Source organism: Mustela putorius, unplaced genomic scaffold, assembly GCF_011764305.1.
Source record: "Mustela putorius furo isolate JIRA1106 unplaced genomic scaffold, ASM1176430v1.1 tig00000083_pilon_pilon_pilon, whole genome shotgun sequence".
Classification (NCBI taxonomy): domain Eukaryota; kingdom Metazoa; phylum Chordata; class Mammalia; order Carnivora; family Mustelidae; genus Mustela; species Mustela putorius.
In genome coordinates, this window is record NW_025421273.1 from 24,069,614 (window position 1) to 24,082,695 (window position 13,082).

The following is a 13,082-nucleotide window of genomic DNA, read 5'->3' on the forward strand; positions in this document are numbered from 1 at the left end:
TGGTTGAGTTCATTTCTAGGTATTTTATTCTTTTTGGTACAAATGTAAATGGGATTGTTCTCTCAATTTCTCTTTTTGTTACTTCATTTTTTGTGTATAGGAAGGCAAACGATATCTGTATATTGATTTTGTATGTGAACTTCCTGAATTCATTTATCAGTGCTAGTAGTGTTTTGGTGGTCTTTAGGGTTTTCTGTATAGGGTATCATGTCATCTGTAAATAGTGAATTTTACTTCTCCCTTACTGATTTAGATACCTTTTATTTCTTTTTGTCGTCTGCTGTGGCTAGAACTTCCAGAAAAAAAGTTGAGTAAGAGTAATGAGAGTGGATATTTTTGTCTTGTTTCTGTTCTTAAGGGAAGAGCTCCCAGTGGTTTTTTTTTTTTACCATTGACTACAATGTTAGCTGTGGGTTTTTCATATACGGCCTTTAGTATGTTGAGGTGTGTTCCCTCTAAACCTACTTTGTTGAGGATTTTTATTATAAATGGTTGTTGTACTTGTACACTTTTTCTACATCTACTGAAATGATCATATGGTTTTTATCCTTTGTCTTACTGATGTGATATATCACATTGATTTGCAGATATTGAACCACGCTTGCAACCCAGAAATAAATCCCACTTGATCATGGTGAATGATTTTTTTTTTTTTAATTTTTGAAAATTAAAAAAAAAATGTACTGTTTCCATTTGCTAATATTTTGTTGAGGAGTTTTGCCTCTATGTTCATTAGATATATTGGTGTGTAGGGTCTTTATGTGGTTTGGTATCAGAGTGATGCTAACCTCATAGAATGAATTTGGAAGCTTTCCTTTCCTTTTTTTTTTTTAAAGATTTTATTTATTTATTTGACAGAGAGAGAGATCACAAGTAGGCAGAGAGGCAGGCAGAGAGAGAGAGAGGAGGAAGCAGGCTTCCTGCTGAGCAGAGAGCCCGATGCGGGACTCGATCCCAGGACCCTGAGATCATGACCTGAGCCGAAGCAGCGGCTTAACCCACTGAGCCACCCAGGCGCCCCCTTTTTTTTTTTTTGGATTAGTTTGAGAAAAATAGGTAATAACTTTTCTTTAAATGTTTGATAAAATTCACCTGTGAAGCCTAGTGGCAAGTGGCCCTGAACTTTTGTTTGTTGAGAATTTTTTTAAAATTATTGACTCATTTCATTGCTTGGTAATTGAACCATTCAAATTTTCTATTTATTCCTGCTTCAATTTTGGGAGGTTACATATTTCTAGGAATTTATCCATTTCTTCTTGGTTTTCTAATTTGTTGGCATATAATGTTTCATAATATTTGCTTTAGTCTTCCATATTTCTGTGATTTTGGTTGTTATTTTTCTTCTTTTATTTCTGATTTTTCTTTTTCTTTTTCTCCCCCTGCCCTTCCTTTTTGATGAATCTTGCTAAAGTTTGTCAGTTTTATTGATCATTTCAAGAACAAGCACCTGGCTTCATTTATGTGTTCTATTAGTTTTTATTTCATTTATTTTTCCTCTAACTTTTGTTATTTTCTTCCTTCCTTCTTTTGGTTTAGGGTTTTGTTTATTCTTCCTTTTCTAGGTCCTTTATGTGTAAGTTTAGGTTGTTTATTTGAGATTTTTCTGCCTTCTTGAGGTAGGCCTGTGTTGTGATAAACTTCCCTCTTAGTAGAGCTTTTGCTGCATCCCGAAGATTTTATTCATTTTCATGTGTCTCGGTTTTACTTTTTGTTTAATTTCTTGGTTGCTTCCTTAATTGTTTCGTAGCATATTATTTAACCTCCATTTGTTTGTGTTCTTTCCAGGTCTTTTCTTGTGGTATATAGTTCCATTGCGTTGTGGTTGGAAAAGATGCATGGTGTGATTTCAGTCCTTTTGTTGAGATTTATTTTGTTGGCTAACATGGGATCTATTCTTGAGAATTTTCCGTGTGCACTTGAAAACAATGTATATTCTGCCCTTTTGGGGTGGAATGTTTTGAATATATCTATTAGATCCGTCTTGTTTAATGTGTCATTGAAAGTCATTGTTTCCTTCTTTATTTTCTGTTTGGATGATATATCCATTTCTGTAAGTGGGATTTTGAAGTCCCCTACTATAATTATATTGCTATCGATCACTTACTTTTTTGTTGTTGTTGTTGTTACCTGCTTAATGTATTTGGGTATTGTCATTTGGGGGAATAAATATTTACAGTTGTTATATCTTCTTGTTGCATTGTTCTCTTTTGATTATATGCTGTCCTTTGTAGTTACAGACTTTGTTTTAAAGTCTGTTTTTTCCGATATAATTGTTTCTGCCCCAGGTTTCTTTTCACTTCCATATGCAGATAAATGTTTTTCTATACCACAGTTTCAATTTGCATGTGTCTTTAGGTCTGAAAAGAGTCTTTTAAGCAGCACTTTAAAAAAAAAATCCATTCTGTCACTATGTATCTTTTGATTGGAGCATTTAGTCCCATTTATATTCAAAGTAATTATTGATAGGTAGGTACTTACTGCTTTTCTGTTACTTGTTTTGTGTTTTTACTTTTCCGTTTCTTTCTTGGTCTCTTCATTCACAGTTTGTTGGCTTTATTTAGTGAAATACATGGATTCCTCTCTACTTTTTGCATACCTATTACCGATTTTTTATTTGGGTTACCATCAGGTTTACATAAAACATGGAAATAGCAGTTTATATTAAGTTGATGGTTGCTTAAGTTTGAACCATTTTAAAAGTACTAAATTTCTACTTCTCTTCCCCCACATTTTAGATAAAAGATATTATACTTCATTTCTTTTCCTTTTGTGAATTCCTTGACTGATTTTCATAGGTATTCTTAATTTTACTCTTTTTGTGCTTCCTAGTTTTCTTACTCCTGGTTATGGTGTTTCTTTTCCACTAATCCCCTGTAGTATTTCTCATAAGTCGGATTTATGGTGATGAATTCCTTTAAGTTCTGTTTGTCTGAAAATCTCTTTATCTCTCTGATCCTGAATGATAGTTGTGTTTTGTTTTTTAAGATTTTATTTATTTATTTGACAGAGAGGGAACACAAGCAGGGGGAGCAGGAGAGGGAGAAGCAGGCTTCCCACTGAGAACGGAGTCCAATACAGGGCTTGATCTCAGGACCCTGGGATCATGACCCAAGCTGAAGGCAGATGCTTAACTGAGCCACTCTGGTGCCCCCTGAATGATAGTCTTGCTGAATGAGTATTCTTGGTTGCAGGTTTTTTTCTTTTAACAGTTTGAATATATCATGTCACTTCTTTCTTAGCTGCAAAATTTCTGCTGAACAGTCAGCTGATATTCTTATGGGGTTTCCCTTGTATGTAATGGTCTTCTCTTTCTGCTTTTCAAATTCTCTCTTTATCACCACTTTTTGCCAATTTTTAAAAGACTTAATTTATTTTAGAGAGTATGTGAGTGTGGGGAGGGGCAGAGGGAGAGGCAGAGAATCTCAAGCAGACTCCGTGCTGTGTGTGGAGCCCAATGCAGGGCTTGATTCCGTGACCCTGAGATCATGACTTGAGCTGAAAACCAAGAGTTGGCCACTCAACCAACTCAGCCACCCAGGCGCCCCACTACTTTTTGTCAATTTAATTACTATGTGTTTTGGTGTGGACCTTCTTGGGATGATTTTGTAGGGGGCTTTCTGTGCCTCCTTGGTCTGGACTTCTGTTTCCTTCCCCAGTTTCAGTTTTCACCCCTTATTTCTTCAAATGAATTTTATTTCCTCTCTACTATCTCTTCTCTTTCTGGGATCCCTGTGTTACTGTGTTTGATGGTATTGCTGAGTTCCCTTAATCTATTCTCATTTTATATTATTTTTTTCTTTAGTTCAGCTTGATTGCTATTACTCTGTCTTCCAGATTACTGCTCTGTTCTACTTTCTCCAATCTACTGTTTATTCCCTCTAGTGTGTTTTTAATTTCAGTTACTGAATTCTTCATTTCTGATTTGTTCTTTATTTTTTCTATCCCTTGGTTGTCGGTCTCACTGAGATCCTCCATTCTTTTCTCAAGTCCAGTATCTTAGGCACTATTACTTTATTTTTTTTAATTGTTTATTTTTAAATTTTATTTTTTCAGTGTTCTAAGATTCATTGTTTATGCACCACACCCAGTGCTTCATGTAATACGTGCCCTCCTTAATACCCACCACCAGGCTCTCCCAAACCCCCACCCCACTCCCCTCCAAAACCCTGTTTCTCAGAGTCCACAGTCTCTCATGGTTCTTTTCCCCATCTAATTTCCCCCAACTCACTTCTCCTTTCCTTCGCCCAGTGTCCTCCATGTTATTCCTTATGCACCACAAATAAGTAAAACCATATGATAGTTGTCTCTCTCTGCTTGACTTATTTCACTCAGCATCATCTCCTCCAGTCCCATCCATGTTAATACAAAAGTTGGGTATTCATTCTTTCTGATGAAGGCATAATACTCCATTGTATATATGGACCATATCTTCTTTATCCATTCATCTGTTGAAGGGCATCTTGGCTCTTTCCACAGTTTGGCGACTGGTCATTGCTGCTATGAACACTGGGGTATGGATGGCCCTTCTCTAGTGACCATTACTTTAAATGATCTGTCAGGCATATTACTTATCTCTTTTTCATTTAGCTCTCTTTCTTCAGCTTTTTTTATTGTTCTTTTATTTAGGATATACCCCTATGTCTTATTTTCTTTAACTCTGTGTCTATTTCTATGTTAGGAAAGTCAGCTTTGTCTTCCGCTTTGAAAGAGTGGCTGTATGAAGAAGAGTTCCTGTTGTGTCCTGAGTGCAGTGTCCCCTGTTCACCAAAACCTGGTGCTTCAGTGCTATCTCCTGTGTGTGCTACGAAGCTTCCTGTTGTGGCTGAGCCATGTTTGCCGTCAATCCATTCATCTGTAATGGTTTTTCCCGTTGCTTATTGGCAAGCTTTAGTCCCTATATTTTTAATGGGCCAGTCCGGGCCACTTCGGGCTTGATTGGGTCAATCTGGGTTTTAGAGATATGGTCACAGTGAACTGAAAGGGCTGTCTAGGTCATGCCCTGGGAAGCTTTCATTGTTAGGCAGAGCTGGCCGTCAGATTAGATGTCTGCCTTCACCCCACTGCTTTAGCTGCTTTGGAGAATTCCTGCTGTGGGAAGGGGTAGGTCTGGAGAATTCAGGAGTGGGGCGTGCTATTAGCAAGGTAGGTGGAAAGTGTTCATCCTGGGCTGGTTCCCTCAAGTGTTGGGTATCTGGGCTGGGGATCAGAGGAAGAAAATGGCACCTGCCAGCTCTGTTCTTGGAGAAGGCTTCTAAAGATCCCTGTTCCTCTAGCACATATTCAGAGATTAGTAAATAAATCTTCCTGTATATTCCAGGCCTTTTTCAAATTATTGCTTCCATGCTGTATCTTAGAGGGGTTGTTTGATATGCTGTCCCTTTAAGGGACTGAGTTTCCTATCTCCATTTGTCTCTCCCAGAGCCCAGTTGGGTGATGTTTTCAAGTTCCAGGTGTTAAGCCCCACTGATTATAAGAACTCACAGTGTTGAGCCTCTCTGGTTTTCAAAGCCATATGTTATGGGGATTCATTTTCCCAGTGAAGGTCTCCAGTGCCTGGGGTGCCTGGGATAGGGTCTCCTCCTCTCCTCTGTCCAGTGGCTGCAGTGTCCCTCCTTGGACAGTTCTGTGGGTCAGTTTGGTTCCTGACCATGTCTCCACCCTTCCTGCTCTTTTTGATGCGGCCTCTTCTCTGCATGTAGCTGTGGAGTCTGTTCTGCCAGTCTTTAGGTTGTTTTCTGGATTATTTATACTGATGTGGGTGTTACCTAGATATATCCATGGGAAGAGATGAGCTTAGAATACTCCTATTTCACCATCTTCCTGGAAGTCCAAGTTTTTTTTTTTTTTGTTTTTTGTTTTTTTTTTAAGGTAGGCATTTACTACTATAAATTGCCCTGTGAAGACTGTTTATGTTATACTTCATAAGTTTTGGTTTTTGTATTTTTCACTTTAGTGCATTTCTAAGCATTTTCTAAAGTTCCCTTTTATGTCTTCTTTATCTCATCGGTATGTAAAAAGCATATTGTTTACACATATTTGTGAATTTTATAGTCTTCTGGTGTTGCTTTCTAAGTATATTCTCTTATGGTTTGAGGAGATATTTTGATGTTTTCATTGTTTTTAAATTTATTTTGAGTTGTTTTGGGCCTAAATAGTTTCTATCCATGAGGATATTCCATGTGCCCTTGAGAAGAAAGTGTATTCTGTTATAGTGAAGTGGAGTGGACTATATGTTTTGGTGGGTCTGGTTGGTCTATAAGATTGTTCAAGTCCTTTTAGTTGTTTCCCTATTGATCTGCCTGGGTGTTCTGTCCGTTTCAGAAAGCTCTTCAGTTATTATTGTTGAACTGTTTCTTTCAGCATTTTTGCCAATGCTTGTTTATGTATTCTGAGACTCTGTGTTTTAGCTATACTTTTAATTATCTTTTGATGAATTAACCTTTTTAATATCAGTATTTGTTGTTTTTTGTCTCTCTTAACAGTTTTTGACTTACCACATTTTTTTTTTTTTAAGATTTTATTTATTTATTTGACAGAGAACACAAGTAGGCAGAGAGGCAGGCAGAGAGAGAGAGAGAGAAGCAGGCTCTGCACTGAGCAGAGAGCCCGATGCGGGGCTCGATCCCAGGACCCTGGGGTCATGACCTGGGCCGAAGGCAGAGGCTTTAACCCGCTGAGCCACCCAGGCGCCCCTTGACTTACCACATTTTGATTGCAAAATTGTGGTAATCAGTCCTTTCTTATCAGTGATTTAAGTGTAAATAAATTAAACTTACCAGTCAAAAGGCAGATGTTGGTTTTAAATTTTGAGTTAATATTTCATTGATATACTAATTTCCTAATGGGAATTACCTAGTGCTGTGGGTTTGCTGACATTGCACTGGTAGGAAATGACTGAACAGTAAAAGTGTGTGACAAAGGAATGAGGGGTTTTTGTTTTTGTTTTAATAGTACTGGTACCATAATCTCTTTCTGGCAATACTACATTCTATGATTTTGACTTTTTTTTGTCATCACCACTAAACAAAATCTGACTTACTTCACTGCCCTCTGGGCCATAATAAGAGTTTTTTTTTTTTTTTTTTCATGTTTTAAAGACTTGCAGTTTGTTTCGTTTCAAATTTCTGACATTCAACTTCAGAGCACTATTGCTGTATTGCTATCAGGAAAGTATGTCACAGTTAAACATTTTAAAAAGATGGGGAGCATGTAGCCTTTGGAGTTGTAGACTTGTACATTTGTGTTCTGGTCGCATTTGTGTTAATCTTCAATAAGGTGTTTACTGTCTCTGGCTTTTTTCCTCATCTGCCAAACGGGGGTTATGAGGCCTATTCACTGGATGCTTCTTCAATTAAGTCAACAAATATTGGAGAGCAAATTATGTGCCAGTCACTATATGTTCTTGAGAGTACAAGTGCTGAGTGGAACAAAGTTTCTGTCCTCCTGGTTATTGTGACCCCTAAATGAGTTAGTGTGTTGAAAGCACGTGCTAGTGCCCTAGCACTTACTTATCTTGTTGGTCTCTAAATCTTTATTTTTGAGTTTTGGGAAAACTTTTGTAATAGTTTTTGTATTTGCTCAATCCATTGTTATTACTTGTGTCTCTCTAGTTTAGACTTGATTTATACTCATAGATTATAATCTGCAAAGATAACTTCCCTAAAATCTCATTTAAGTTTTTATTTTTCCACCATTTCAAAACCTTACGTGGTTCCACATCCTGCCTCACTATAGCTCATTTTTTTTGCCTGGTTTTGAGGCTCTCTAGTGTGATCACTGAGGATATTTACTGTTCATCAGTAATAATAAATAATAACTAGTATTTGTTGAAGATTTACTATGTGGATAGCACTTTTAAAAAAATTTATTTGAGAGAGAGTGAAAGAGTGGGAGAGGAGCAGAGGGAGAGGTACAGACTCCCTACTGAGCTCTGAGCCTGACCCAGGTTTGGATCTCAAGAGCCTGAGATCATAACTTGAGCTGAAACCAAGAGTCAGACGCTTACCTGACTGAGCCACCCAGGCACCCCTATGTGGATAGCACTTCTAAGAGTTTTATTCGTAGTATTTTTTTCTTTGTAACTGTAATTTTATTATTCTATTTTAATATGAAAAAAGTGGGGTACATGGGGCACCTCGGGGGCTCAGTTGAGTGTCCGGCTCTTGATTTTTCGCTCAGGTCATGATCTAGGGTCATGGGATCCAGCCCCACATGAGGGCACTACACTTAGCAGGGAGTCTGCTTGAGATTCTCTTCCAGTGTCCCTTACTGCCCTCACTTGTGTTCCCTCTTTAAAATAAGTATGTCAATCTTTTTTTTTTTAAAGTGGGGTACAGAGAGTTAATATGCACAGGATCATGTAGCTAGGAAGTGTCAGAGGCTTGACTTTAATAATTCAGTATCACTAACTAATTTTAGTTACCTTTTATGCCTGTTCCTCCATTTGAATATCACTATATCTTTTCTATTTTCTTCTCTAAGGTTTGCTTTGGTTGGTCTCTCTAGGAATTCCTTTTTCCACATGTACACTTTCTATTCCCATTTCCCCTTTATTCATAACACATTGTTACTCCCTCTGGAGGTTCCATTTATAGGTCACCTTCCTCTGATGACAGGGATGTTACTGAGTGTTTTCTATCTTATCTCATGAGCAGCATGTAATACTTTACTGTTTTGACTTCTGGTTTCACAATATTTAAAAGGCCTTTTGGTTCTTCTAAAAAATTTGGAGGAAATTGAGGTTTTCTTAGCTAGACTAGTAATTTGTCATATAGCCTTAACCTAAAATCTTTTTATGCATCTTTAAGAAATTCATAGTATGCGTGATTTTTTGATAGTTCATAGAAAAATATTGTAGGACCGGCTACATTGTAAGGCTTAAAAACGAAATACAAATTAAAGAAATTCTTTTAATGAAACTCATTTTTCTTAGGTGTCTGAACTCAGGACAGGAGCTGCAGAAGGTCTAGCCAAACTGATGTTCTCAGGGCTCTTGGTCAGCAGCAGGATTCTTTCTCGTCTTGTCTTGTTATGGTACAATCCTGTGACTGAAGAGGATGTTCGACTTCGACATTGCCTAGGCGTGTTCTTCCCCATGTTTGCTTATGCGAGCAGGTATTTAGTTATATTGATAAATCAGGATCTGACTTGAAGTTAAATTCAGGTTCCCCATGAGTCATATCTATAAATATAATTTTGTCTCTCTTCCTTGTTTTTCAGTGGTTAGTAATGAAAATGAGAACTTACCTAGATTTTATTTACCTGAATTATTTGTCTCTTTCTTAGATGAAAATATACTATATCTTGATGGGGTGAATTTTATACTTTTTTTTTTTTGAGAATCATATGCCTTTTCTTTGCTCACGTACTTTTCAAATTGTTTTTCGATAGGACTAATCAGGAATGTTTTGAAGAAGCCTTTCTTCCAACTCTGCAAACACTGGCCAGTGCTCCTGCATCTTCTCCTTTAGCTGAAGTAGATATCACTAATGTTGCTGAGTTACTTGTAGATTTGACAAGACCAAGTGGATTAAATCTTCAGGCCAAGAATTCACAAGATTATCAGGTGGGTGAGTAGATTAGCCCATGGATGATAAGGATGATGACTATCATACAGGTCACTGTTTTTGATAAAACAATCCTTTTCATAGGTTCTTAGAAAGAGAGGCCATGGTTTGATCTTGAGATTTCTGGTCTTTATGGTGGCACATACCACAAGGAAGAAAAAGATCTTTTGGAAAATATGGTGATAATCGATCATAAAAAGACAAAAGCAGTTTGCTACTGAAATTCAGAACTTGCCAAAAACTCATCTCTCTTACTACCCCTTCCCAACCTAGAGCTGGCTATTAAACATTCTGAAAAATGTCCTCTGTTTATCTAGGACTCATTGAGTCTTCAATGGTTGGCTTATCTGCTATGTTTCTGAGATAAGGAAGGAGAATTCAAAGAATGAAGGTATTAAGGAGGGCAGGTATTGCATGGAGCACTGGGTGTGGTACATAAACAATGAATCTTGGAACACTGAAAAAATTAAAAAAAAAAAGAATGAAGGTCACCTCAAGCTCATCTTTGTTTTTAATTCAAAGAAGATAAGTTAACTGCAAACTGTCTCATAAATTAAACTTAAACTGAGTTTTGGATCCTTTAATATTATTTGTAACCATATTGAAAATTAATGTGATTTCAGATGCCAGCTAATTAAGTTGAAAGTATAGCTTTTTAATTTTATTTAATATTATTAATTTGGTTTGTCGTTAAGTTATATGTTGTTGCAGAGAAGATTACAAAGGATATTAAGGCAAAATATAGTAAGGATAGGTGATAGAGCTACTAAGTGCTTCAGGACTTAAGAAGGCAGGGTTCATGTAGCAAGGGCGATGAGTATAGCATTACTGGTAAAATTCAGTTTGGTCTTGTTGGGATTTGTACAGTGGTTTGGGTAGAGAAGAAGACTTTAGGTAAAGGTGATTAGAAAAAGTAGCTGGCTATCCAAGTCATACAGGGGACTATGGAAGAAGCCATTCTGGCTCTTTAGGTAAAGAGCCAGAATGGCCCTGTTGAGGGCAGAACATTAAGGTAGGGAATTTGGAGTTGGCTGTATTTGCTGTAATAGGGTATATACTGAAAGGCTTAATGGGATGAAAGTTCTCTATGAAGAAGCTCAGTTTGGTGGCCAGTATCTCTGTATGAGGTGAACTGGTGAGAAGAATAGAGAGTGAATATTAAGAGGGCAGTTGGAAACCTATATAATTAAGAGATAAAAACTTGTAGAAAAAGGATAAGAGCAATAGAAAGTAGAAAGAAAAGAATAGGAGATGGTGATGTGGAAAAGAAAAATATGGGTGTTAAAGACATGAAGAAGGAACTTAGGGAGGCAAGGAAGATGGAGTCCAACCAAGGTCCTGAGTATGGGTTACAGAAGACTTCAAAGGAGCTGTTGACATCTTTTAATTGCAGTTTTCTCCTGATTGTCATCCTGGAGGAGTGAGGGAAGTAGGCTGGAAGAGAGGAAGAACTTGAGCTGTCATGCAGTTTTAAACCCCCAGCTCATGCCACAGGAAGTTCCAGAACTGGGATAGTCCTTTAAGTTGTCCAGATGGAGACAAGGCTGGCCTGTTGTACCTACGTATCTTCCAGGCATCGAACGTGGACTAATGTGGCAGGCCCCACAGTCTTCAGCCTGGATCAGTTCTGCACCTGAGATCCTTTAGCCTCCAGATCTCAAAGTAGCTGGTGGATGAATGCTTCATTCATGAAGGGGGTGGTTCTGGACTCTGTACCAGAGCATCCTCTATAAGAAGAGGGAGAGTTCAGTTTGGGAGGAATATGTTAAATTTGGTTTTAGACATTTTGCATTTGGGATTATTGCAAGATAATTAGTTGGAAATATTTGTTAGATGTGTAAGAACTATATTGTAATACCATTTCCAGTTTATAAAACTTTTTTCTCTTGATTTTCTAGGCCTTATCAGTTCATGACAATCTGGCTATAAAAATTTGCAATGAGATCTTAACATGTCCATGTTCACCAGAAATTCGGGTCTATACGAAAGCCTTGGGTTCTTTAGAACTCAGTAGCAACCTTGCTCAAGATCTTTTGGTTTTATTGAATGAAATTCTGGAGGTAAAGTAGTTTCTAATTACTCTGTGTAAATTATTGTGTACAAATTTTTTATTAAAGTAGAATTTACGTGGTTGTATTAAATACATTATGTGGTTGTAGTCAATTATACATTTGTTGGCAAATTTTGTCTGCTCATTTGAAGTAAATATTTTCTTCGTAAATTCAATAGGATTTTTAAAATGTTTTTAAACATCTTGATATCCATATGTAGCTTTTTTGAAAAAAGTTTAGGATTAAATTAAATTAATTAAAAACCATTATGTTTTTTGTTATAGCAAGTAAAAGATAGGACGTGTCTGAGAGCTCTGGAGAAAATCAAGATTCAGTTAGAAAAAGGAAATAAAGAATGTGATGACCAAGTGATAGAGGCACAGGATGCCAACATGGCTATGACTGCTTTTCAAATTGAAGATGGTAATAACATATTAACCTGAGTATTTGTAAGATTCTGTCCTTTTCATCCCTAGAGCCACTTTTTTTCTCCTCTAACGTGGTTGGATTTCAGAAATGAAGGAAAAATGTTTCTTATTAATTCCATTAGGAAGTATATTACTGATAAGCGTTTATTCTACTTTCATAGCTTTTTAAAAAAATTTTTTTAATGTGTATGTTTTTCACCATGCATACTGTCTTAGGTTTCCTTTGCTTTCCGATATTCACATTTTTTGAAATGCTGATTTATGATCATTTTCAGTAGCTGCTAATGGTACTGGTTTGTCATATCTGTTTTATGAAAAATTGACTTGGAAAGACCATTTAAAATATTTAATGAAGAATTGTATTATTTCCTTTAACAGAAAAAAGTAAAGAAGCATATAAAACTCCTCTCAGGGATGTAAAAGCAACCCGAGCATCAAAATCCACTCAGCAAAAGACCAACAGAGGTAGTGTATGGATCTTTATAATAAAACTTTTCAGTTCTGTTTTCCAATGAAATATTCACTATTTACAACAAGTTTCCTTGTCGTAAAGATTTTAAATGTGTCAGGTATCCTTTATTTTCAGTTCTTTCAGCTGATATTAGGTTTTGCTTTGTGTCTCAGATTCTAATACCAGTGTTGCTCCAAGTGCTTTTGATTGAAAGAGATATGATGCAATGTATCATATTGCTAAGGACTATTTGGATTAAATTAAGATTCTTTTATTAGAAGATCAATGATGATTTTATATTATCAGTTATTGTATCCTGTCCTTTGTATGATTAAGCACTTTTGAAAACCTTATCCCTGTAGTACTTATCTGGGCTTCTGTTTTCCTTTTTCCCATTTTATTTTATAATTTCTCAACATCATTTCTTTCCCAAGGAGTATCCAACAATAAGGGATTTGTTGGAATAAAGTAAATGTTGACTATTAAGGGATCACTTGGAAAAAAATCTGAAATTCAACAACTTTTTATTGTTTTATTATTATTACAAAAGCAGTTCATGCTTATTACAGAAGAATCAGAAAATACA

At 36.6% G+C, this 13,082-nt stretch overlaps 1 protein-coding gene across 1 annotated transcript in view; it reads left to right on the forward strand.

Moving 5' to 3' along the window:
- NCAPG (non-SMC condensin I complex subunit G) overlaps window positions 1-13,082 on the forward strand; it is a 53,393-nt gene that overhangs the window by 38,217 nt on the left and 2,094 nt on the right. The window contains exons 15-19 of the mRNA XM_004773410.3: window positions 8,933-9,114; window positions 9,391-9,565; window positions 11,465-11,626; window positions 11,902-12,040; window positions 12,424-12,510. Coding sequence (XP_004773467.1) covers window positions 8,933-9,114; window positions 9,391-9,565; window positions 11,465-11,626; window positions 11,902-12,040; window positions 12,424-12,510 — 745 coding nt within the window. The remainder of the gene's footprint in view (window positions 1-8,932; window positions 9,115-9,390; window positions 9,566-11,464; window positions 11,627-11,901; window positions 12,041-12,423; window positions 12,511-13,082) is intronic.